The sequence below is a fragment of the Poecilia mexicana genome, unplaced genomic scaffold, assembly GCF_051168715.1.
Source record: "Poecilia mexicana isolate PSO_F unplaced genomic scaffold, ASM5116871v1 scaffold_5, whole genome shotgun sequence".
Lineage (NCBI taxonomy): Eukaryota > Metazoa > Chordata > Actinopteri > Cyprinodontiformes > Poeciliidae > Poecilia > Poecilia mexicana.
Window position 1 is genome coordinate 27672140 of NW_028263374.1, and position 13834 is coordinate 27685973.

Consider the following 13834-nt stretch of genomic DNA (forward strand, 5'->3'; position numbering starts at 1 on the left):
GCATCATTGTTCAATGATTGTTTGCTGTTTCATATATGCATAAACTCAATAAATATATTGTTTAAAAAAAACATAATAAATTTAGTGGTTTTCAGCTGATGTTAAATTCAAAATATTTAAATAGTGTGGTTTCTAAATATTTTCTTTTTAGGTTTTGCACTCCTGTAAGATTAAAATCAGTAGCCATAACAACACTGGTATAGTTAGCTATAGTTTTTTCCCATTAATTACTGTTTGTATTTATTTCAGTTAACAAAAATGTTTTCTCAGTTTCACTTTTCGTTACTTACTTTCAGCTGGCTATAATAACTTTGGTTCCAACCTGTTCTTTCTTCTGCAGGAGAAGTTTCCCTCCATCGTGTCTCTTCCTGAAGGCTGCGGCTCAGAGGTCATGACCTTGAATCATCCCGAGCTTCCAGGGTAGAAATCCTCTCATCCTGGCAGAAAACCTCCAGAGCTAGTCCGCCTCTGAACTCGTCTCCGTTTCTATTTGCAGCTGCTGCTTCTTCATTTACTGGTGCGTGGATGTTTCCACAGGGGGCGCTGTCACTCCCAAGATCCAGCTGCTGTCAAAGATCCCAGAGAAAGGTGAGAACCACAGTTTGATAGGATGTCTACCTGAATTGTAGGTGTCATCGTCAGCCCTGAGTTTTGACTGCAGGCTCCTCTAGCTGCTAGCATCGTGGTTCGTTTTGTTTCTGTCCAGTTTCAACTTTAAATTAAAGGCTCAAAATAAATAATCAGAGATTAGTTCTTCTTAACATGAAATTAATCTGTGACTTACAGATAAATTTTGTAGAAATGAGGTCAATGTCATGAATAATCTTGCTGATGAAGCTGCTCCCTACTGAAATTCCTAGTTCTTGATTATATTTGCAGTCAGTGTGGGAGGAGGGAAAGTTATTTTTGCGACACCTTAGAACCATGGATCCTGTCATTGGCTTTCTTTAAAACATTATTTATTGTATTTTATGCTTTTATTGTCATTTTGTGGCACTTTGACATTATTATTATTATTTCTCTGAGGTGTGTTTTGTATTTAACGAGTAATTATTTAATGTTTAAAAAATGAACCGTAGTTTTGACAGAGGAAGTTTTAAATGCATCAAAACATTTGAACTTGTACTCTGATTTTTATTTAGCTAATAAATATCCTTTATGGACTAAAAAAATGGAAGGAGTTTTTAGTTTTATACATTCAAAGTTTCTTTTATTGGTGCGTTTCTAAAAGCAACAGGAGAGAAACAGTTTCTAGATGCTGATTGTTGTTTGTTTGTGTGCAGCTCTGCAGCTGTTCCCCAGTCAGCCAGCAGGGGGCGGCGCTGCTGAGGCTTTTCAGAGCCTGCTGAGGATTCTGGGAACTGAAGCCGCCATTGAGTCCATCATCAGAGCCGTTAGCCTCTCAGAGAGCGACGAACTCAGCAATTAGCAGCTCCAGAGGTTCTGGTGGACCTCTGCTGATCCTGAACCAGAACTTTATTCCCTATTTCTGGACGAGACAAACAAGAAGCAGACAAACCAGCAGAACTATTTGGTCCAAATGTACAAAAATAAAATAAATTATTTCAGTAGAAAACACCAGACAGCTGTTTGGATACTCAAAAAGTTTATTTTGCTTTGATTTCCACACCAAGGTTTTAGAAGTCTGCAGGAATCACATAGCTGATAACCTATGACCCTCAGGGTGTGGTGGGCATCATGGGGAATGGCCACGGTTGCACTTAAATTACAACTAATCCTAATTTTTAGACAAATTTAGATCCTTATTCAAAATGAGTTTTAAAAGTTCCTATATAAGGAACCAGCAGATTTAATCGAGTTATAATTTGTAGCTTGCTTCCACTCTACTAGGACCTGAAATTTGCGAACTTCTTCCAAATGTTGAGGAGTGTTTGCACCAGGGTTATAATAGTTCAAGATTTTTCATTTTAGGTATTTTGTTGTGACTTTTTGTTTGTATATAGTTAGTTTTCATTTGTTTTCACAGTGTTTGCTAGTTTCTATTAGTTATTAAATATAGCTTAGCTTTAGATTAGTATTTATTAGTTTATAGCAGTAGTTTTGGGGGGGGGCTTCATACTAAATCTAAGACAGACTCCCATTCTGGAATGGATTATGAGACTAACTATGGAATGGTGATGCATTCAATGCCTCCAGAAATAATAAAAAGATTAAATTTTCTTGTATGTTAAATCCTCCACTTATCTAGTTATATAACTAATAGATTTAGAAAAAGTCTCTCTTTTTATCTGAATATGAGCTCGGTACCATGTTAGCATTAGCATTGTTAGCATAACAACACTTAGTTGACTGTCACCTAGCAACAGTTGGTGAGCAGTTGAAAAAGGTAAGCTGCCTGAAACTCAGAACTCCTCAGTTAGAGTTGAATGAACAGATGAATTTATGAGAGAGAGATATGTGGAGACAGCAGAGGAGAAGCCACTGAAGCTTTGAGTCTGCAACATTTCAATTTAATAATTGTTACAAGGTAACTCGTTAGCGGTATTGCTACACAACCTTTAGGGAAAAAAACACATACGTTCCACAACCGTCTCCTAGCAACGGCGGAGTGATACTGACCGCAACCGCGTCAAACTGCAACAGAACTAGTAAATAACACACACACCAAAAAAAATCACACAAAACAGTATTAATTTACATCGACTGTTTCATCAAAATGACCTGTGTGCCACATGTTTTTCTTTGCTGAGGAAAACAGGCCGGCGCTCTAACACCACCTAGTGTATATCTGTGCACATTCCTAAAATATTGAGGTGAAATATTTTCACAAATAACCAGCAAATTTTCCATCAACAAACTCTGTGACCTCCCTGCCCTGTTTTCTGTAAAATCAGAAGCACAGCAGGTCACTTATGTTGGTTCTTTTTTCTTGAGTAAAAACCACCAACTTTCAACAGACGGCAGCTTCCATCCCTCTAACTTACAAAAACAGTTCTGGCTTGAAAGAATGTGGCACCAGGTTTCAGGATTAGTAACATGTATACATGAGTTTATAAACTCAGGTTTTCAAAAAAGCTTCCACTTTCAAAATTATTTTTTATGTTCTCAACACCTGAAAGGTGCTGAGAACCTGGAGCTCCAACTGCTGCTTTTATTCTGCATCCATCAGCTGGAATAATACTGACTTTCCATCGGCTAGTCCGAGGTAATGTACACGTTTATCCTGATAGACTGAAACCATAAAGATTAATAAGACAAACACATAACTCATATATATTATTCACATGTATATTTGAGTTTATTGGACTCTAAATGTCAGATATTGTGGTTTATTCTCAGACAAAACATCATGACTCAGTTTTACATCTGAAAACTCCACAGCTGTAACAGAAAATCAGCTAAAATCTCCTGGAAGGAGAACATTCTCTTTACATGTTCATGGATCTGCAGGAGCTCTGCATGGCCCACCGCATGTTTTCATGTTCACTGAGGCTTTTATTTCCTCCACAGCATGAAAGAGATCAGAACAAACACCAGTTCATGTAGAAAACAGAGTTTAGATCAATATGAAGTTTATAAAACTGGTTCTAGTTTCTGCAGTTAAAGTTGTGGATAAAAAATGTTTAAGGTTAATGAGGAATAGGTTTGTATTTGTTGTTTCAAAATATGTTCATGAGAAAAGCAACAATTATTTAGCTTATTATGAAATGTTTAATAAAATCCAACAGTTTATAAATTAGAAAGTCCAAAACTTTGGTCCTGATTCTGATGGAAATGGAGGAAATCCTGCATTTATTTTCAGAACAGGAACAAAAACAGTTTGTTAGAAGAAGGAAAACTTTCTGACTGAATCTCTAACAATCTCATTTATTCAAAAATCATGTTTTCTTTGATTGGAACTTGATTCAGCCAACAGGAAGAGGTTTTAATTGGACTTTCAAAATAAAAGTTTTGTATTAAGATTTTTTGTTTTTAAGAAACTGTCTAGTTTTTTCCAGCATGTTTTCCACAGAAATCAGCAGCAAACAGCAGCAGTAATGGAAACAATATGTCAGGCCTGAGTGAGGAGATTTTTAGGAAAAATCTACATTTGGTTCTAGAAAAAAACATCAGATTAGCTTCTGAGATATAAGGAAAAACCTGAAGACAAGTATGACCTGATGCATCAAATCCCTTTTTAATATCTGAAGACTGAATAATTCTGTGGAGCAGCTGACGTTGCAGTACTTCCTGTCTCCGTGCAGGATCTGTTGTCCTTCAAAAGTCTGAGTCGTCTGGCGGACTAGAGAGGGACTTGAGGCGGGTTCCTCCTGACCCGAGCCTTCCGGTTCTCATGCTTCAGCTTCAGACGTTTCTCCTGCTTGCGTTTCTCCCGGTACCACAGTTTCTCGCAGTACTCGTCCACGCTCTGACTGCTGCTCCCCACCATCTGCAGGTTTTTGTAGCTCCTCAGAGGAGACGGCCATGAGTTCCTGTGTGGCGGCAGAGGAGCGGCCTCAGACTGACCCAGAAACCCGGCGGCTCCTCCTCCGGCCGGGCCGGTCATCAGCAGGATCAGGAGGTCCGGTGGGTTGGGACTGAGGTTCTGCAGGTAGCGGGCCAGATGCAGGCTGCGGTTGGGGATGATGTGCACTCGGTACCGGCCCAGGACCTGGCTGTAGGAGTGGTCCTGACTGGTGCAGGTGTACAGGCCGGCGTCAGTCAGCTCCAGGCGTTGAGCCAGCAGCCCTCTCTTCGTGCTCAGGAAGCGGTCGTCATCACTGAGAGGGAGCTGAGAGGACCAGACCAGAGGAAGATGTCAGAGTCCAGCTCATTCCACCTTCATGGTGTTTATTACAAACTGTAGGTGAGCTGGACAGGCGTCTCTCAAAGAGGACAAAGGTGTTGAAGGACTGACTACAGGAGGCTGGCAAAACTATCTGATTCAATATGCACTGGCTTCACCCACCCCTGTTACCAGGAAGAGGAGTTATTTCAGGGAGGGAACCCTGATGCCATGGGGACGACATACCAAGGACTAATGGTGCGTTCACACCAAACATGTTATGCATCCGATGCTTCAAGCTCAACATGTCTGCACTTTGAATGCAGATGCTAGACATTTTGCTCTACACCTAACGTTTTGCACATTCAAAGTCTACGTGGAGGCGCGTCGAGGGCGCGTCATATTGAGACGCCATATTGTCAGTGGCAACTTGGTCTTGTTTCACCATATTCCAAATTATTAAATTACCTGTCAGCACAGACTGATCATGAATTTATTTTGGATATTTTAAAACGGCTTTTATTGAATTTCTAAACCACTAAACTACGATCCTTCATTTTAAAGAAAGCTTTGGATCATAACGGCAACATCATTTGATGTTTGAGGAAATCATCTGCAGAAAAAGAGGCTCATCAAACCAGAGCTAATGTGTTGGAGGAGCCGTGGTGGAAGCAGGTAAACGTGTGTCAAAGGTCAGACCTGAGGTGTTGAACTACACACCTGACTGACAGCGTTCTGCTGGCTCTCTGAGCGCTGCACCGTCCAGCGGAGCTCAGCCTGCAGCGACCGAGGAACGCACTCCAGGAACGTGGAGTTTCCCTCAACCCCATACACCACCTTCACCTCCACTGAGTCGGAGTCTGACAGGAAAACAGCAAATAAGATGCACAACATGAAATGTGTTGATCTGAATTTTCCAGTTATCGGAAACCCTACAGGAGCTTTAGATGGAAAAAAAGAAGATATTTTTCACTTAAATCAAATTCAGTTCAGTTTATTCTCATTGTGCCAATTCAAAATAAATGTCATCTCAAGGCAAATTACAAAAGAAATCCTTTCAAATCAATCATATATACATTTCATTTGATCCTAGTTATCAAACAGTACACTCAATTAATTATTTAAACTACGTAATTAAAAAAGTTTCTATCCAAGACGAGGTAGAAAAATTGCTTGCATCGTGTTATTGACTTTGCAGCAATGCTTCATACTGAGCATGCATGTAGCAACAGTGGAGAGGAAAACTCCCTTTTAACAGGAAAAAACCTCCAACACAATCGGGTACAAGCGACCATCTGCCAACTCCGACTGGAGGTTTGAGAAAACAGCAGAATGCACAAAAAGAAACAAAAGAACTGATTTTGATGTTCATGAAAGTAAAAATGCAATAGCAGAAGAGGGAGAATGATTAGGTAACAGCAGAATTCAGGCGTCGCCCTCAATCCGGAAGGAATCACAGCCAGACAAGACGTAATTACTACAGAGGGGAAAACACTAACAAACAGAAACAGGTGAAATAACTGGAAAAGCAGAAACAAACTGATGTATCAGAAAAAGCTGATATACTGACCCAAGTCAAGTTCTCATGATTTACCATCCTGCAACTTTTAATAGACCAGGGGAAACATCTGGGCAACCTGGCCTTCAACGTCTGGAGCAACACGAAGGACATGGTGACCCACACTGCTCTGGTTCTGGACCCAAACGCGGCTGGTTCAGAACTGTCTAAAGATCTGACCAGTTTGACTACTAACAGCAGCTTCCTAATAATCCAGAGAGATTTGATTACTTTTGTTCTGTCCTGAGCTTTAGGGTTTTAACTCAGGGATCCACAGCTGGGATGTTGATGTTGGAGTCAGTGAATAATGGGAAGTTGGTGTGATAGCAGAGACTGGTCCAGAGGAAGTCTGGATCGCTGGCTAAATGGTTCTGTAAGGATGAATACTCAGCTCCTCCCACAAGTAAGATCTATTTAAAATCTTACCGATGAAGATCTCAGTGATCAGACAGCAGCTCTGATGTTCTCAGCATGAAGAACAAAAAGACCAAATGAAACTTTATTGATCAGATTGAAACTCAGTCTTTTAAACAATAAACTGGAGATGATCTGATCACCTGGTTGTTTCCAAATCAGCTTCATAATCTGTCCAGATGCTACAAACTAAATGTGACATGAAGTGGATGGTGTGGAGTTCAGCTCTTTACCTTCCTCAGTGACGGGACACTGACTCCAGGGGTCTCCATACTTCACATCCTGTCTGCGAGCTCGCCTGATACACAAACACAGATCATAATATGAGACGAGTTTCTAAAATTCATCATCAGTAGTGTCTGATTAAATCACTAGTGGACTTGTGGAACATTGTGGGTGAACAATTTTGGTGGTTGGTTTGTGAAGCTGGATATTTTCTATAAAAAATTTAAACAAAAGTTGAAAAGGGGAAAAAGCTACTGGTGCAAATCCTTGTGTTGCATAAATGAGCAAAAAAAGCTTTATGCTTTCGAATAAAGTTTAGTAGAACATATTTTTTCTCTCTCTTATCATTTAAACATTGTGTGGAGGCACTGGATCTGCATTAGGTTGACCTTCATTTGACAGGTTTCTTTTTTTTTACTTTTACTTAATATCAAAGTAGAAAATATACGATGTGATACATGACATTAATAATAGGAAAATAAAATCATGGAACAAACAAAGACAAGAAAACAGAGGGTATGGTGTTGCAAAGAAGAATGAGTATTATTAACCTGAAATGAAAATATTAGTCTAAACTCACTTATTGTCCTGAATAATTCTACTCAGGGCATTTTGAGTTAATATATTGTGAAAAGTGTGATTCATGCTTTCCAATCATGGCAAACACACAGACATCAACAAAAGAAGTTGTTCTTTACTACCAAGTTGTCAAGAATTGCGGTTGATGGTGGTGAGGAGAGAACGCTGAGACCCAGGTATGGTGAAGATGATGAATTTAATGGTGAAGCTCTCAGTCCAAAACAGGCAGCACGGCAGACAGACAGGCACACAGCCAAATACCGGTAGCAACTGATACACAGGACAAAAACGAGAGCTAACGCTATCCAGGACTTTACAGTTCTACCGGAGCGATACAAGTATGACAAACAAAGACACATACGACGAGGATCCGACGAAGAACACAGACACAGGTGGGTTTAAATACACATGGAGGGTAATCAGGTAAGTAGACACACCTGGGGAGCAATCAACAGGGAGGACAGGACAGAGACTACACAGGGAAACAGGAACACATTGAAAAACTCAAAAACACACAGAAAACCACGGATCATGACAGTACCCCCCCCTCAAGGGCGGATACCAGACGCCCACAAAAACAGAAAAGTCCAAAAACACAAAACAACCCAACAGGGTGGGTGGAGGGGCGACGGAAGGAGGGCAAGAGTCCATAGAAAAAACAGTCCAACAAAAAACAACCCAACGGGGTGGGCGGAGGGGCGACGGAAGGGGCCAGAGTCCAGAAACTGTCCAAAACAAAAAACAACCCAACAGGTGGGCGGAGGAGCGAATCCGGCGGGCGTCGCCGGCGCAGAAACCGGAATCCCGGAGGCGGGTCCGGCGGGCGTCGCCGGCGCAGGAACCAGAGACGTGGAGGCGGGTCCGGCGGTCTCTTCCGCCGGCGCAGAAAGCCGAGACGTGGAGGCGGATCCGGCGGGCGGCGTCTCCGGCGCAGAAGGCCGAGACGTGGAGGCGGATCCGGCGGGCGGCGTCTCCGGCGCAGAAGGCCGAGACGTGGAGGCGGATCCGGCGGGCGGCGTCTCCGGCGCAGAAGGCCGAGACGTGGAGGCGGATCCGCCGGGCCGGCAGGAAGGCCGGCAGGAAACTCGGGCGGAGCAGACTCAGGAAACTCGGGCGGAGCAGACTCAGGAAACTCGGGCGGAGCAGACTCAGGAAACTCGGGCGGAGCAGACTCAGGAAACTCGGGCGGAGCAGACTCAGGAAACTCGGGCGGAGCAGACTCAGGAAACTCGGGCGGAGCAGACTCAGGAAACTCGGGCGGAGCAGACTCAGGAAACTCGGGCGGAGCAGACTCAGGAAACTCGGGCGGAGCAGACTCAGGAAACTCGGGCGGAGCAGACTCAGGAAACTCGGGCGGAGCAGACTCAGGAAACTCGGGCGGAGCAGACTCAGGAAACTCGGGGAGCTCTGGCTCGGGGGAAGGCTGCGCTCCGGCAGCAGGCTCGGGGAGCTCTGGCTCGGGGGAAGGCTGCGCTCCGGCAGCAGGCTCGGGGAGCTCTGGCTCGGGGGAAGGCTGCGCTCCGGCAGCAGGCTCGGGGAGCTCTGGCTCGGGGGAAGGCTGCGCTCCGGCAGCAGGCTCGGAGAGCTCTGGCTCGGGGGAAGGCTGCGCTCCGGCAGCAGGCTCGGGGAGCTCTGGCTCGGGGGAAGGCTGCGCTCCGGCAGCAGGCTCGGGGAGCTCTGGCTCGGGGGAAAGCTGCGCTCCGGCAGCAGGCTCGGGGAGCTCTGGCTCGGGGGAAGGCTGCGCTCCGGCAGCAGGCTCGGGGAGCTCGGGCGGCTGCGCTCCGGCAGCAGACTCGGGGAGCTCGGGTGCGGGCCACGCCACTAGCCGTGCCGCTTGTCGCCCAGGCGCCAGCCTGGCTGCCTGAAACCCCAGCACCACGGGGACTGTGGCGACTGGAGACGGGCAGACGGAGCTGGCTGGAGACGGGCAGACGGAGCTGGCTGGAGACGGGCAGACGGAGCTGGCTGGAGACGGGCAGACGGAGCTGGCTGGAGACGGGCAGACGGAGCTGGCTGGAGACGGGCAGACGGTGGTGGAGCAAAAGTCCAGCTTGGGAGGATGGGACAGCACCTCCCTTGCTGTCTGGAACTCCCGCTCCACATCCTGGAGAATCTCCATCAGCTGCCCCTGAGGGAGATAAGGACCCCACCTCTCCAGGTGGATCGAGATCCGCGTGGCTGCGTTAAGCCGTCCGGTCGCTGAGTAGGGCCTGGCCAACTCAGCCTGGTACCTCCTGATCTCACCGATCAGGGTTCGGCGGTCTGATGGGTCCATGATGTTTGTAGCGTTCCTCACCGGTAGTGGTCGGATCCTACTGTCAAGAATTGCGGTTGATGGTGGTGAGGAGAGAACGCTGAGACCCAGGTATGGTGAAGATGATGAATTTAATGGTGAAGCTCTCAGTCCAAAACAGGCAGCACGGCAGACAGACAGGCACACAGCCAAATACCGGTAGCAACTGATACACAGGACAAAAACGAGAGCTAACGCTATCCAGGACTTTACAGTTCTACCGGAGCGATACAAGTATGACAAACAAAGACACATACGACGAGGATCCGACGAAGAACACAGACACAGGTGGGTTTAAATACACATGGAGGGTAATCAGGTAAGTAGACACACCTGGGGAGCAATCAACAGGGAGGACAGGACAGAGACTACACAGGGAAACAGGAACACATTGAAAAACTCAAAAACACACAGAAAACCACGGATCATGACACAAGTGTTGTGTGCATTAGTAACATTTAGACCCATTTGTACAACTAAAGAAAAATAGACTTGATTTACTTTATACAAAAATCCTCTTCTGCACCATTAAATATAAAAATATACGTCCATTTATTTATCTATTATATTTAATTAATTTAATCACTTTTAATTACATAAAAATGAATGTTCAAAAGTCGTGAACGGCATCAATTCTCTCAGCAGGTATAACTTGGCTTCCTCTGAGTTGACTTCCTGGAGTTGTTTTCTTTCCACCAGTATCTTCATCTTTTCTTCTAAGTGACCCTGTTTTAAGCCACTTATTTATTATTATTTTTAACCAAAATCATTTGGTAAGCTTGCTGTACCCTGGCACTTTAAGCTCAAATCAAGGCAAATTAACTGTTGTTCACATGCAGTATCTTGTAGACCACTAGGGGGCGCCTGCGGACCACCAGTTTGAAAGTTAGAAAGAATGATCTAGCTCTAGGTTAGTAAGGAGAAGACTGCCATCTAGTGTTTGTAAATGGAAATTGCAGGTTTAAAATAGGGGACAGCTGGAAACCCCAGTCCTCCCTGACTGTCTCTACCTCCTGCTGGTGGGGAAGTATCTGGAGCAGGTCTGCCCGTCCCAGGAGCAGTACGGGTCTCTGGCCAGGCAGCACTCGGCACAGTCGGACCCGTAGAGCTCACACCTCTGCAGCCCCAACTGGACCAGACCAAGCTCACTGCACACGTACAGCTGCTCCTGAGAGAGGAAAGCACAGGAGCACCGGTTCATTACGCTGCTGAGGGTTTAATTCTCCACATCTGTGTTCAGCTTTCTCTCACTTCATCATCCTGATTACTGACCTGAACCCCTCACTTCCTCTTCCTCTGTTCTTCTTCCAAAATCTGGGATGTTTTGTCTTTTCTAGCTGAATTAGCTGACAACTAAATGTGCTTTTCTCACGTTAAATCGTACATTTGATTCAAATAGAAGCATTTTCTCTGATACTAAAACCCAAATGCAAGAGGGAAAACAATTGCAACCCATTTAACTCTTTATTTTAATTTTAATATTTTTTTAGCTTCCTCCAGAAAAATAAAAACAAAATAGAACAAAAACCTTTTTCAGTCTCAGTGGTTTAAGTGATAGAACCTCAAGCTCAACTTTTTCTGACTTTCTCAGCAAGTCTCAGCTTGGTTCATTAACGTTCATTTAAAATGGTTTGCAGGTCAAAAACAATGAGAACGTGACACCTACCCGTTTCGTCGACAGCTCCATGCTCAGGATAGGAGTGGGAATCTGTGGGGTCAAAATGTATGATCACTTATAAAAAATTAAAAATACTAACACGTTTGACTTGATAGCAATAACAACGTGATGCTGAAACACAGCAGCAGTTTCAGGTTAAATCATTCCAGCTTTCCTTCAGTTTAAACTGAAACGTGAAACTACATGAAAAACTAAAATTTAATTATGTCTGGTGTCCCACAGGGATGCGAGTGGAGACCACTTCTGTTCATTACTAACGTGATTAGTTTTGACTAAGGAATTATGACTAATTTTTATTGTTGTACTAATTACATCAAAACTATTGAAGTGTAGTAAGGACATCAATGACTCCAACAAAAAATTTACACACTAAGAAGAAAAAGTCCAATTTGAACCTAATTTGATTAATAATTCAGTATTTGGGGGACGAATTCTCTTTATTCTTGTATCGGTTGCTTTAACATCATGAATTTGAAATGAATCCTTCAAACTATGGCTGAGGACAAACCTGCAGGAATAAAGGCCGACCCGTTGGTTTGACATGGTCCCGCCTGAGTTTGTTTGAGTTTCTTTAACAGCAGTCATCTTTCAGGCGGGCGGCGGTCGAGGAATGCAACATAAAATACGACGACTGACTGCAGGGTCAAGAAAGCTACAGAGATTAGAAATCAAATGAGTCCCTTTCTTCTTCTTCAGAGGCCTAAAGTTTCCACACAGCTCCATTTTTCTGGGTCACTGACTTGTTTCAGTGTTTGACAAAAGGAGTCGGCGACCTTTGACCTCTCTGGGGCGAGTGAAGGACGCAGGGCGGGGGGTACTGGAGGTATTTTAACAGTGATCTGGCTGTTCTCTGGCTCAGCAGAAAACCAGAGATTGGTAGTAACTGGTTACATTTACTTGAGTAACATTTGGGAGAAAATCAGGATTATTTTTATTATCCTTCAGTGATTTTATTGTGAAGTATCGCTACTCTCTGTCAAGTTCTGGATTCTCTGCCCACTGTGAGTAACTTCACTGAAAGAAAAACAAATAATGTTCTAACCAAATAAATTCACCAGACATACCTGGAGTTTTTGCTTTTAGAAATTATTTTTTCTTATTTTTTAACTGTTTGAATTATTGTCATTTTGACCTTAAAATACCAAAAATATCCACATAACTTTATATTTTGGTCCATCTGATGATGTAATTTTTAACCTTTTCACCAAATACTTTTTTACTCTGAGTAATTTCTTGGCTGCTTTTTATGTTAAAGTATTGCTACTCATACTTGAGTAAAATTTGTGCCTATTTTAGCCACGTCTGCAGAAAACTGAGGAACCAGCAGCAGTTTAGACGACTGGACCAGGAAATCAGTTTGTTCCTGTTTTCATCCAAGTCCTGTTCTTTGATAATCATCTTCCTTCACCTAGGTTTGCTCCATCCTTTAAAAAATGTTTGTCTTCCCTAACTAACATTTCTCACACGGATGAGTTTGGGAAATATGTGCCCTTCCATCTGGTTTTATAAAGAATGATGTTTTTCTGGACTAAAATGTCCCTTTGGGAGCCTGAAGAGGGCCTCATGTGGGAGATCACACGACGCATGGTTGGCACAGGAGCACAAGGAGAAACTGGAACAAGCTTTCAGCCCTAAAAGTCCAGTCCAGCTGCAGCGGTCTGGACTAAAAGGCTGAGCCTCTCTGTGGTTCTGAATAGTCTCACCTGGAACACGGTGAGTTCCTCCAGAATGACCTCCTCTGTCTCCCAGTTGTCTTTGATGACTGACACAGCCTTCACCACCTTCCCATCGTCTGGAAAACATCACAGCAAGAAGAACCCAGATGGTGAAACGCTCTAACTTGTTAAATAATACACACACATTGGGTCGTAGCAAACTGTCACTGCTTTGAAATTCTGCAGAGAGGCTTTGATTTTGGACAGAAGGTTTTATTTATTTTATTCCATCGCTTTAAGAAATCAAAGCCAAATCAAAGCTCAGAGGAGGAGCTGCGCCTCGAAGGCGGAGCTACGTCCACCCAGGCGTTCTGCACAGCTAAATGGTTGAAGGAATAACATTATAACATGATGTAAAGCTAAAACAGTTGCTATTATGTGATGCTGTTCCTTTAATGTTAAATGTCTCCTGTGGGTAGATGTTGGGACAGCACTGATTTCTTTATATGGAGACGATACTGACTCCATATAAAGACTTGTATTTAATAAATTTCACTTTGAGGGCTGATCAACAAAGAAACCAGGGAACAGAGTTGAAGTTGTAACTCCTGTGCAGCAAGAGCATCTATGGACAACCTCAACGATCATGAATCTGTCAGAAAACTAATAATAAAGAAAGTCATAAAACCACCTGTGTGGGGAGCTG

At 43.7% G+C, this 13834-nt stretch overlaps 2 protein-coding genes across 2 annotated transcripts in view; one reads left to right on the top strand and one right to left on the bottom strand.

Moving 5' to 3' along the window:
- cenpp (centromere protein P) overlaps positions 1–1583 on the top strand; it is an 88693-nt gene extending 87110 nt beyond the window's left edge. The window contains exons 7-9 of the mRNA XM_088005824.1: positions 341–420; positions 497–588; positions 1284–1583. Coding sequence (XP_087861950.1) covers positions 341–420; positions 497–588; positions 1284–1429 — 318 coding nt within the window. The 3' untranslated portion in view covers positions 1430–1583. The remainder of the gene's footprint in view (positions 1–340; positions 421–496; positions 589–1283) is intronic.
- Positions 1584–3235: 1652 nt separating this feature from the next.
- LOC106903514 (semaphorin-3D) overlaps positions 3236–13834 on the bottom strand; it is a 59400-nt gene continuing 48801 nt past the window's right edge. The window contains exons 13-18 of the mRNA XM_014967394.2: positions 13177–13265; positions 11462–11503; positions 10806–10963; positions 6932–6996; positions 5447–5586; positions 3236–4732 (exon numbers count right to left, since the gene is read on the bottom strand). Coding sequence (XP_014822880.2) covers positions 4244–4732; positions 5447–5586; positions 6932–6996; positions 10806–10963; positions 11462–11503; positions 13177–13265 — 983 coding nt within the window. The 3' untranslated portion in view covers positions 3236–4243. The remainder of the gene's footprint in view (positions 4733–5446; positions 5587–6931; positions 6997–10805; positions 10964–11461; positions 11504–13176; positions 13266–13834) is intronic.